This window comes from Chelonia mydas, chromosome 5 (assembly GCF_015237465.2).
Source record: "Chelonia mydas isolate rCheMyd1 chromosome 5, rCheMyd1.pri.v2, whole genome shotgun sequence".
NCBI classification, from domain to species: Eukaryota; Metazoa; Chordata; order Testudines; family Cheloniidae; genus Chelonia; species Chelonia mydas.
In genome coordinates this window covers 83,111,949-83,124,670 of record NC_051245.2, presented here as the reverse complement: position 1 = coordinate 83,124,670, position 12,722 = coordinate 83,111,949, and the positions used below count along the sequence as shown (strand labels likewise).

The following is a 12,722-nucleotide window of genomic DNA, read 5'->3' as shown; positions in this document are numbered from 1 at the left end:
ATGGAAGGGAGAAGAAGGTGGACTGCAGCAGTATCAAGAGTCTGGGGGACAGAGATTGGCAGGAGCCAGAGGTAGTGCTTTGGTAGAAGGAGAGCTGAGCAGAGCCACTCTCCACGGATGGTGAAAAAGGTGTTGAACAGGGGACTATGTCCTTGAGTGGAGCAGGACAGGGCAATGGCCAGCTGAAGTAGAGCGAGGTACCCATTGGAGGGAAGGGCCTACAGAAGAGAAGGCATAGAGGAGGGAGCTGAAATTAGTGTTTGGAGAAGGATGCCCCCATCAATGAAAGAAAAATGGAGGCAGTCTTCCAGTCTGTGGGGATTTTTTATTTGTGCATTTTAAGATGAATTTCCTGAAATTCTGAGAAAGGAAGGCAAGTCCCCAAAAAAGTTTACACATGTTTTAAAAAACCAAAGAAAAACTGCCACAAAACAGCATGATGTTAAGCCATTCTCTTTATGATTTTGGTCTGTTGTGATTTTTGAACTTGTTAGGTTAGCAATTTTGCAGGCAGCATGCAACTCAGACTGCCTGTCCTGAAATTGCATCTACATAGCTGGCCTCCTGCGTCAGTGCTGAGCCCTACTGACTCCAGTAAAACCCTGTCTTTGTGCGGTAGCCCAACCATATAGATACAGTTGCAGGATCAGAGCCTAAGTATGCATTAGCATGAAGTGTCATGAGAACCTCAAAGTCCAATTGATTAGAAATAAGTGGACTAATGTAGTTTTGTTGTCCAAACTGTGAGATATGCAAAAACTAAATAGCAGAAATAACAAAATGTAAATCGGATTTAATAATCTAAGATGTTCCTCTGATTTTTATTGGTCCTCAAACTGTGTTGGTTATTTTAGTACTAATTTAAAGTCCAAACTCTTAAGGTTATTCTAGTTAAGTATAACTTAAGTTATGGTAATGCAAATATAGTGATCTGACCAAGTGTAACTAAATGAAAACCTTTCCAGAAGATTTTTTATTCAGTTGTTTCTTATTCAATTGCCAATTCATTGTTTCTTACAGAGGAGATCAAAAGGCGATGAGCAGAAATTGGACAATAAAAGGCTTGATGGAAGTGAGTCATCAGACAGAACAGCAAATAGAAGTTCACTTCATACTTCTGTGTACGGCAGAGATGCTTTGAAACCAGGTACAGGTGCTAATATGTGGCTTAGTTAAAATATATGCAGTAGAAATTATAATTGTTAACTATTTAGTAGTTTCTAGTTTAGTGTGACTATATGTTTCTGAATCTCGAGGTGCCAAGTCAAGGGGTATGGGGAGAATACTTCTTCGGGTGACTCCCTTTTTGAGAGAGGACCATGAATAACCTTATTTGCTGACTCCACAACATAAGGTAGATTGATATGAAGAACTTCCTAGGCAAGCAACTAACTTTAAAATTACTCCTAGGTTCACTGTTAAATTATTCTTTCTGCATCTTTATTATAATGATTAGTGTACCAACATCTCAAAATGAATTATCGTTGACCTAAAACTATTCTATTACAATCAGTGTGCTTGGATATCATGACATTTGAGGTGACATAAAAATCTGGGTATAATTTAGTGATAGTTGGCTTCTTTGACTTTACATGTTTTAATTAGACAGGTCTCATAAAGCCATGAACTGGAAATCAAAACCGATTCCAAAAAACGAGTCTCTTCCAAAACCTGCTTTTGAAGTTACCCTTTCGGATTTCCCTAAGTTGCAGAGTCTGGGAAGCAATGATGTAGTGGACCTACAAAAACATAAATGGGGGCCGTTATGCTCAACTGAAGGCAATACTGCACTCTTGAGACAACCAGTGAGAACACAGACTTCTGCTTTGGTGACCACAGAGGTTAGTTGATGTTTGCACTTTGGAGCCTTGTAGAGTATTTCATAAAAGACTTGTTTAGTGATTCATTAAACCACTTGTGTCATCAGTAGGATGATTAAGTAACAAAGAGCTTCTAGGGGGAAAAGATAGGGCGGGGCAGGCTGCAGACTGTCACTGTAATAAAGTAGGAGACAATTGCTTGAGAGTAGACTAGGAATTTTAAACTATTACTCCTGGGGGAATTCTGCACCTAAAAATTCTGTGCACAATATTTTAAAATTCTGCATGTTTTATTTGTCAAAATAACACAATATAATCACTCCAGTTTCAATTATTTTGGTAACTTATTTCAAAATAATTGCCAACAAGTACGTTAACACCCACAAAACAAAAGAGATCCCCTGGAGTAGAGTTACAGAAACCCCTACAACTACCCAGCTCCAGTTGGGGGGTACTGGAAGGGGCTGTGTGGGGCCCCCAGGGTTTTTGTGAAATCTGCAGTGAAAGTGTTCGTAACATGAACAACATGTGCTGGGTCATCATCCAAGACTGTTATAACATGAAATATATGGCAGAATGTGGGTAATGTGGGTAAAACAGAGTAGGGGACATATAATTAATAATTATAATAAAATCACGAGTGGTATAGTAGTATAGAGAAAATAAATAAGGAAGTGTTATTTACTCGTCCTCATAATACAAGAACATGGGGCCGCCAAATGAAATGAATAGGTAGCAGGTTAAAAACAAACACAAAGTATTTTTTCATGCAATGCACTGTCAACCTCTGGAACTCCTTGCCAGAGGGTGTTTTGAGGGCCAGTACTGTAACAGGGTTCAAAAGGGAGCTAGATAAATCCATGGAAGATAGGTCCATCGATGGCTATTAGCCAGGATGGGCAGGAATGGTGTCCCTAGCCTCTGTTTACCAGAAGCTGGGATTGGGTTGCAAGGCATGGATCACTTGATGATAACCTGTCTGTTCATTCCGTTTGTGGCACCTGCCATTGGCCACTGTTAGAGGACAGGATACTGGGCTTGATGGACCTTTGGTCTGACCCGGTATGGCCATTCTTACATTCTTATGTAATTCTCCCCCAAGGAGTTCGGTCACAAATTTAATTAATGCATTATTTTTTTAACGAGCGTTATCAGCATGGAAGCACGTCCTCTAGAATGGTGGCCGAAGCGTGAAGGGGCATATGAATATTTAGCATATCTGGCATGTAAATACCTTGCAATGCCACTACAAAAGTGCCATGCAAATGCCTGTTCTCACTTTCTGGTGACATTGTAAATAAGAAGCGGGCAGCATTATCTCCACTGTAAACAAACTTGTTTGTCTTAGTGATTGGCTGAACAAGAAGTAGGACTGAGTTGACTTGTAAAACTTCAGCGCCTACATTGTTTTTGTTTTTGACTGCAGTTATGTAACAGAAAAAAATCTACATTTGTAAGTTACACTTTCATGACAAAGATTGCACTACAGTACTTGTATGAGATGAATTGAAAAATAATATTTCTTTTGTTTATCATTTTTACACTGAAAATATTTTTAATAAAAAATAATATACACTTTGATTTCAGTTACAACACAGAATACAATATATGAAAATGTAAAAAAAATCCAAAATATTTATTTAATAAATTTAAATTGGTATTCTATTGTTTAACAGTGCAATTAAAAGTGTGATTAATCATGATTTAATTTTTTTAATCGCAACTAATTTTTTTAGTTAAGCTCATGAGTTAACAGCCATTAATTGACAGTCCTGCTTATTAGCAACTGATGGATAACAGCAACCCCTCAGGTGCCAGCAAAAAGTTGCTAATAAGTTGAATCTATCCTAGTAAGATGCTTCAGTAGCCCATCCCCTCCTTGTTCCCTCCAGCTACTTTCTTACGGGGGGAGGGGGAAAAAAAAATAAGGCAACAACCACCACCTCTGTGCAAGGCATTGCTTGTGGATTAATGACTAACTGGCATCAGCTTCAACCAGTCATTAATTACCAGGAAATGCTCTGCAACTCATTTTTATTGCTAAAGTAAAGTAAGTCTGTGTTCTGATTTGCATTTCGTTCACATAATTGCTGGAGCCTGAGAGCAGGAGTGTCATGGAACCTTTTATGCCAGATCTCCACTGGCAGGAGGTATTCTCAGGGTGCCATTTCTACCCCCTTTTAAAGATGCTTTTTTACTAATTGAATGGTATAAAAGGGTCTTGGTATAGTTGCAGAATATAATCGGGCCCAGTGATTCTGTTCCAGATGAGTCTAAAAAGTTATGTAAATTTGGGAGTCTTCTGTATTTAAGAATACAAAACAATATGTTGTTGCTTTGTAGGATGAAGCTTCCGTGGAAAAGAAAGCTGTATCAAAAATTTATACAGAAGCAGGTTCAGTTTCCTCTTCACTTGATACTAGAGGTAAGTGGTGGAGAAACCCCAAAATATCTGCCACTTATTGGGTTTGAATTGACTCTGCATCTCCTTAATATAAAAGTTACAGTAGTGCTGAATGCTTCTTGAGAATAAAATAAGTGTGCACATTTAAAAATAAAAACCTACAATGTGAAAACTAACCAGTGAGAGATAATGAAGCAAACTTGAAACCAATTTCTCCTTCACTGAAGTGTCTGTGTGGCTTGAGGGGACACTTAACTTGAGTAATTGTTTTAATTGCTATGTAAATATCTTGACTTATCACAAACTACTTCCAAAATATATGTAAATAATGGATTTCTAATGCAGCGAGGGTTCTTAGTTTGTAGCAGATCTCTAGGTTTAAAGTTAAAAATTCACTTTTTAAAAGCAAAAATGGCAAAAGGAAAATTGTTCTTAGCAAACCACTTTGCATTGAAAATGCATTCATTTTTCTTGTAGGTCTTAGGTCTCCTCAGATTTTACGTATAAGCTTATCTTGTAGGGTTAAGAATATTTTATGGTAATGTATCAGTTTTTATATGTTTCAAAACTATATCCATTTGTATTGCAGCATAAATATCTGCTCTCTCAATTAACCACAAGTGGTTAACTGGTGTATATAGAATTCACAAGCTAATTGTCCCATTTTCGTCTGTTATGTCATGGACATTTAAAGAGTAGTGCTGATGTACTTATTCCTGTGCTGCTGCTTTTTTTTTTTTTTTTAATTAAGAGATATTGTCAGGTATTGAAGTATTTGAAGTCTAGTGATCTTCGACTTCTGATGTTAAGAGTACTCCAAGTTTAGAGCTTTGCTTTCTATTAAAAAAAATATATATATATATCAGTAGCAAATTACAAGTACCCTTAACAAAATTTAGTAAACCTTGGTAAGCAAACTTGTTTTGAGTGGTTGACTACCTGGTTGTTAATGGCTGTCTTCTTTCACTGGCTGGCTGAGTCCTTGCCATTACAAGTATATTTCATGCTGTTCTGCAGATAAAATGGATCCAATTCAGACTTCACTGTCTGTTTCTGTGGCTGCAGGGCAGTGTCTTGAGAGGAGAAATGCAAGGTCTTCGCTGCTTGAGTTTGGGATAGTCTCTCTCTCTCTCTCTCTCTCTTCCCCCCCCCCCCCCCCCCCCCCCCCCCCCCCCCGAGATGGCAGAAGTGTTGTGAATACTTTTTGTCATGAGCTGTGCTCTGGACTCGTGTTCCTTGCTGGCTGAAGGCCAGGATGAAAAATCTGGCTCAATTTATTGGCAGAGGTCACCAGTGCCTACTTTAGGGAGAATAGAATGCTGGCTTCTGCTAAAGAAATAGCCAACTATCAGCAGTATCATCCAGTATTGTGGCAAGACAGTTCTGAATATATGGCTGCCTCAGATCTCCTTGATGCAATCTCAGTACAGACTTGAGCACAGGAACTGGTAGCACTACTAGATGAACTCCTAATGTCTATGCTGATATTAAATCTATCTCTGCCTTTGATCCATTGATTGTGAGGTGTTGATGCCTTGTCTCTGAACCCCAGCAGGAGTAGATGGGACTGCCCTTTGGTAATTTTGTTCTTATGGTCCATGTTGTCTCTCCCCTATTGAATAGGTAAGTGTTGCCTATTATGGAAGGCAATTGAAGGGTTTGAGTTGCTCTCGCCCAGCCCAGCCAGTGCTGTCAAGACATCTGGTCCAATATCTTGGTATAGTAGGGTAGACAAGGCAGGTAAGATGGTAATGTTTATTGGACCAATTTCTGTTGGTGAGAGAGAGAAGCTTTCGAACCACACAGAGCTGTGTGGCTTGAAAGCTTGGGCTTGTCTACGCTTACATTTTATAGCGCTCTAACTTGCTGGCTCAGGGGTATGAAAAATCACCCCCCTGAGCGCAGCAAGTCTGAGCGCTTTAAAACGCTAGTGTAGAGAGGCTTCAAGCACTGGCAGCCGCACTCCCAGCTCTCGGAGCTAATCCCCTTATGGAGGTGGATTACCAGGAGCACTTGCGGTTGCGTGCGACCACACTCGCACTTCAAAGTGCTGCTGCGGGAGTGTTCCCGCAACAGCGCTTCGAAGTTTCCAGTGTAGCCATGCCCCTTGTCTCTCTCACCAACAGAAGTTGGTCCAATAAAGGATATTGCCTCACCCACCTTATCTCTCTAATATCCTGGGACTGACACAACTACATCAATACTGTATACAAACATTGATATGGTTGGGACATGGATAAGAGCTAGCTGGCTGAAGTTCAGCCCAGATAAGACTGAGGTAGTATTGGTAGTTTGAGTGAGTGGGAGAAGGGAGCTACTGGCAGGAGGCTCTTAGTGTGAGGGTTCCTACTTCTCTTTGACTCTCAGGGCACTCTCAAACCTTATTTCTTTATCAGGGCTATTGTGGGGTAAGGGGTGATGAGGTGGTATTTAAAACAAAGTTATGTTGGGGTGTTCGGTTTCTCATTTTGGCTTTATGGTGGCTGTTTATAGTGTTTGTTTCTTTTTTTTAAATCGAACACTTGAGCCTAGAATAGTTCGGAGGGGGGGTCCTCTTGAATTTAACTGCAGTTTTCCCAAAACTTAATTTTCAGTTCTCTTTTGCAAATAAAAATTAATGTCAAAGCCCACAATCTGCATAACAACAAAGAAGTGTGCATGCCCAGTGGAGGAAAAATGTAGTAAGGAAATACCTTGCTCTCTAGCTGCCAAGTAACTAATTTGAACAGCAGTCAAAGAAACTAAATTAAAAACGTTCAGAATACCTTGTCACTAACTGTAGACGTGGTAGTATTTGATTAATTCCTAAACCTTTTAAATATTAAGTAGCTTGTGAAATAATTTACCTTTAGATATCTCTGAATATTTTTTTCTTTCCAGCAGCCCTTCCTCCGACATCTGCACCTTACTCCACGCAGTCACATTTATCACGGGCCACCATACTATCACGGGCTCCAAAGAGAGTTGTTTCCTCACCAGCCTCTGAACTTATTTCCAATAACCATTCTTGCAGCAAAGAAAAACCAGATGTACAGGCAAATAGTAAGGTATTCAGAGAATTGTCTGTTACACTCCATTGATCTAACAGTGGTTCTCAAACTGTGGGTCAGGACCCCAAAGTGGGTTGTAACCCTGTTTTAATGAGGTTGCCAGGGCTGGCATTAGACTTTCCGGGGGCTGGGGCTAAAGCCCTTTAGGCTTTGACTTTGGCCCCCCCCCACCTGGGACAGTGAGGCTCAGGCTTTGGCTTTGGTACCCCTGCCCAGAACGGCGGCGCTCAGGTGGGCTCAGGCTTCAGTCTGCCTTCTTGGTTCAGCGAAGTTTGAGAACCCCAACATCATCCACTGACACGTTAATGGCTTTTTTTTATAGTATCTGTAAACCAAATGCCTCTTTGCTAAGGTAGTTTAAGTGTAATTTTACACTGTTTGTTAGAAGTGTTGTCCATAATTTTAAATTACACTTCTTCCACATCTTGCTGTCTTCAAAAGTTAAAGTTGAAACATGTCCTCTTTTAGGAGAAATGTTTTCTGCCCAAATCACTGTATCCAAGGTATGCTGTGATAGTTGTGCAGTATGTTTACAGCAATATATTTTCTGCTGTGCTCTAACTGCTGCTGGGTCTTAAATGATGATCAAACTCTGCCCATATGCTATCACAATGTAGATTGGTTAGGGCATACTTTGTTGTACATGTTTGATCATTTGCATAAGTTTGGTGTTTTTTTTTTTTAAAAATATTTTTACTTGTATTCTGATACTAGTCGTCTATAAATTGTTGATTTACTCCACTCGTGGTCTTTCAATAGACAAAAACAAGAAATGATGCTCGTGAAACAGAGCCTGAAGAAGGATCAGAAAAGAAGAAGAAAAAAAAGAAAAAGAAACCTAAATCAAATCCTGAAGTGGAAAAACCTCAAAATGACAGCTTTATAGTACAGGAACCACCGAGGATTGAGGTACAGTCGAAAGTTTTGGTAATGGGTGCACATTAAGGGGTTGGTATATGATTTCTAATTTGTAGAAACCTGGATTCAGATCTGTGGTGTAGACTGATTCTGTATGTATATTTAAGAAGGTAATTTTCTCCCTAGTCCCAAAGTACAGTTGTGACCAGAATCCCAAGGGATCCAGCTGAGGTCACTCAATTAAGGTGAACTGCGAAGAATGGGGCAGACAATCCCCAAAGCTGGTGGATATTCCAATACTTATATTTACCAAGCCAGCACAAAACAGCTTCCATAATAACCTCACTGGTTACCTAGAAACCAACAACACAGTTTCCTTAAAGTAACCCAGCCTCAGGCCTCCACCAAGGCACCCACGTTAGATATGATGAGGATTAACGAATCTTATTCATCATACAAAAAAAGGTTCTACCAGTCCCAAAGGATCAGACACATTACTTCCCAGGTCAATGAATCTTCCAGATCTTACCTAAATACGCGATAAGAATTACAGCCAATTCTTATTAACTAAACTAAAATGTATTTTAAAAAAAAGAAAAGGGAGAGAGGATTGGTTAAAAGATCAGTATACATACAGACATGAGTCAATCTTGAGATTCAGATTCATAGCAGAGATGGTGAGCTTGTAGATGCAAAGAGTTCTTTCAGAAGTAGTCCATAGGTTATAGTCCAATGTTTATATTTCAGGGTGGTCCAGTCAGAACTGGGATCTCAGTCCTTGTGGCTTAGGGTTCCCCTGCATGAAACCTCAAGCAGATCTGAGATAAACAGGATCAGGACCCAAGGGTCTTTTTAATACAGTTTTGTAGCAGCCACTTGACCATACAGTCCTGGGTAAACAATAGGCTTTTGATGTAACCTTCTGTTTCCTAAGCACCACCAGTAATTAGTTACACAAATTAACATAGACTGCCTAATGGATAAATTGCTGTATCACAAACTTCAGAGAGACATATAGACATTGACATTATTTCACCCAAGATTCATCTAAATGTTAATACTCCCTTTTGATATCTGAATTAATAGTTCTAGTCACAGATAGGAACGGTCTGTTTACATGGCTAAAGTTTGAGTGCACACAGACAATTAGTATCACTTCTAACAATATAGGTTTGCATTTCAAAGTTCTAGCCAATCTAACATCGAATGGTCCTAATTACCATTTCTAATATTCTCTACAGGTTGGCTCTGGATTGGTTAGCCTGCAAGCTATTTCACCCTTTCTGGCTGCGTGTTACACTTGGTATAAGATTCGTTGCAATTATATAACAGTGGTAGCAATGATGATTTGCATGCTTATATTTTAATTAGACAATGTCACAACAGTATATTACAAAACCCTAACTAAGAAGTTAGGCAAATCAGACTCTGTATGTGACAATGGAGATCAGAGGGGAAAACAGGGTGTGGTAGCATGACACTTGCACATGTTAAGTCCCACGGAATTCCACACCAGTACTAGTAGATTCCTCTGCAGGATTTGCAGCCGTAATGTGCGTCATGACTACAAGCAGCTAAAACCTTCAACTTGGGATTTCTTTTTGGTAGCAAAGGAAGCAATTGTGCTTCTTATTGCTTTGCTACACTGTACAGCTAACAGTGTGTCATGTGCAGAGCCTTCCTTACCCATATGCAAAGTACGCAGCTGTGTAGGGTACCAGGAAATTTGGGGCTCAAAATTTCCTGGTGCCCTGTGCAGCTGCATGCTGCTCCGGCTCTTCCCCAGGCCCCCGCCCCTGCTCTGCCCCAGCCCCGCCCCCACTTCCCTGAGGACTCCAGAAGCAGTCAGGCCTGCACTCACCGGTAAGTAGAGCTACCCGGCCCCAGCCTGCTCCGCTCCCGTGGCTCCCAGCTGCACCGCCGGTGAGTGCTGGGGGACGGTTCCCCCCTCCCCCCAAGGCTGGGAGCCAGGGGAGCAGAGCAGGCTGGGTCTGGGTCACTCCACTTCCTGCAGGAAGTGGCCAGCCCCGCCGCTCCCCCCTGTGGAGGCCTGGGGTCGGGGCCCCCCCGCGGAGGCCTGGGGCCCCACACAGCCCCCCTTGGGGTGGCTGCATAGGGCACCAAAATAGCTAGGGACAGCCCTGGTCATGTGCTTCAGATTAAATATTATATTGGAGTGAGGGAAGATCCAGTTGATTTGTCCAATATAATTATTCAGGAGAAAATCGGGTATTCTGCTAGGTAAAGATTACACATGTACATTTTTGTGTTACATTTAAAAAAAAAAAAAAAAAACAGAGCCTTTTAATGGTAAGTAGTAACTCTGAACGTTCTTCCCTAAGATTACAGAATTGTTCCTGTGTTTGTGCATTGGACAGCACTTTGTATGTTAATTTTTGTTTCTCTAGTAAATGAAGCAGTTTCCATTTGTTTGTGTGGCTCTTTCCTCCTACAGCAGTGGGGAGAGAGGCTTTTTCAAAAATGTGTGGTAAAACGTTGAACTGACTAGGACTTGGAGGGCAGGACATGTGTAGGACCTCAGATTACCCTATTTTTTTGAAATTGTCTAGATTTTAAATTGGTTTCCCTTTTAAGATTTTCATATTAACCTTAACTCTTCCACCTTACCTACATATAACCCAATTTGGTCTTCAGATTCATGCAGCTCCTGCTGAAATTGATCAATATGAAGGCATAAGTACTCCTATTTTTATATAAATGGTATATGTTTACAACAGAGCTATTTCAAAATATATGTGTAATTTGGGCAATTTAAGGTTACTGTGAGAGTATTAATGTAAATTTGTGTTTTTCCTGCCTCCAGAAAAGAATAGTTCTAATCAGCATTATTTTTACTCTAAATTCCTATTGTGGATTTTATTAATCTATTTTATCAGTTGTAATTTAGCTATTGCACAAATAAAACTGAGAAGTAGTTTTCATAGTTAACATTCAGTTTATTACTTAGTGTAAGTTGCATTTTAAAGTACATTTTGATTGAAAACTGTTTTTTAATATATTCAAAAATTCCATTAAGCATAGTGTTATGGTGCTAATTGGCTGAGCAAAGAAGTCTTTCACTCAGCTCAGAGATGTCAGTCTGTTCGTTACAGATATTTGAACACCACATCCTGTCAGTTCCAAAACTTGATGTTCTAAGCGTCAGTGGGCAAAACTCCAGTCGATCTGGGTAAAAATTGAAAAAACCTGAAGGGGAAAATAGGGGATTCATGGAGCTCCTTGAATCTTGTAGCAGCTTCAGCTACCTCTGTAATGGTCTTTAGATTGAAGAACTAGTTGATGGCAGCCATTAACACTTTCCAGTGTATCTATATCACCCATCTCAGATCTGCCTATCCTCCAAGTACAGTTTAAAATTGTTGACATCCTGAATTACTTACCTCCCAGTCAGAGAAGAAAAGAAAAGAAATGAGAATGTGGGGAGAGGGAATAGGGAGGAATGAGTAGGCAGGCCATTTGTCCTGCTTTTTGAAGGTTTGTTCCTGTCTGGTACTGAGACAAAATTAGACGTGGCTTCCAGCGGAAGTGGAGACATGCCATTCCCAGAAGTACTGAAATGTCGTATTCTGGGAATATGTGAGTAGCCTTCTTAGGAATGAGGGCACATACAGAGCCTGAGGACCGCAGGGGTGGGGTGGGTGGGGAAAGCATGGAAAATGGTATGGTGGGAAAGGGAACATGGGGGAGAGAGATGCCTACCATGTGGCAGAGTGGGGAAATGAGCAGGGACACAACTCCTGGCATGGGAGGAGGAGGACAAATGGAACACAGAGCTCCTGGCATGTGGCAGCAGGAAATGGGGAGGGCACACAGAGCCCATGGCATGGAGAGAATGGAGGGCCGTGCTATCTTTGGCCTGAGGTGGAGGGTGGGGTGGCTGCAAGGAGTCCCTGAAATTGTGGGAGATTGGAGCATGGCATACAAGGAGCTTGTGCGGAGAATGAAGGAAGTCAAGGAGCCTGTAATGTGCTTTTTTTAATGCCCTCGGCCTACAGAAGCAACAAGAGTGTGGCCTTCTAGTTCGTTTAATATTGTATACTGCATACATGCATTCTCTGTGCTGTTGTTTCACTGTAAAAGTACATAGTCAGTTGTATCAAAACGTGCATATACTGATTTCTTTGAGTTCACAATTCCATAGTCCAAAACTTGTGGCACTCCGCTATTTTGTTCCCCTTCTCTCTCTCCTACGCTTTTTAAGTCAGGACTACATAACTGGAGGCTAGAGTTGGAAATGGGGGCTTTGTAGTTCAGAATGCTTGTAAATCATCTAAAGAGTGGTTCCTAAAAGGAGCCATTTTGTTACTTTTAACTGTCCATACTAGTTGGCTGCAGTACTGACTGCACTCAGAGTACTAGAAAAGATTCAAGGTCTGGCATCTGTTAATGCAAGCTTTTTTTTTTTTTTTTAAATAATCCCTTCATCTCTGAACTATTTGCTGCCATATGCAAAATCTGTGCCTTCTGCAGCTTTTAAGCATTAAGATGTTGTTAATAGTTGAAAGGAGACACACTCAGATCCGTGAACCTCTATACACCAAAACAGATGATGTATGTTTCTTTATGTGG

The 12,722-nt window shown here is 40.6% G+C and overlaps 1 protein-coding gene across 3 annotated transcripts in view; it reads left to right on the top strand.

The window, feature by feature from the left end:
• Nucleotides 1-12,722, top strand: part of SECISBP2 (SECIS binding protein 2) — a 53,082-nt gene that overhangs the window by 8,690 nt on the left and 31,670 nt on the right. For 2 of the 3 annotated variants that reach the window (XM_037901674.2, XM_037901676.2), the window contains exons 4-8: nt 1,021-1,147; nt 1,606-1,841; nt 4,164-4,245; nt 7,105-7,271; nt 8,034-8,183. In XM_037901674.2, the coding sequence (XP_037757602.1) occupies nt 1,021-1,147; nt 1,606-1,841; nt 4,164-4,245; nt 7,105-7,271; nt 8,034-8,183 (762 nt within the window). The remainder of the gene's footprint in view (nt 1-1,020; nt 1,148-1,605; nt 1,842-4,163; nt 4,246-7,104; nt 7,272-8,033; nt 8,184-12,722) is intronic. The other variant, XM_037901675.2, reaches the window with a different exon arrangement.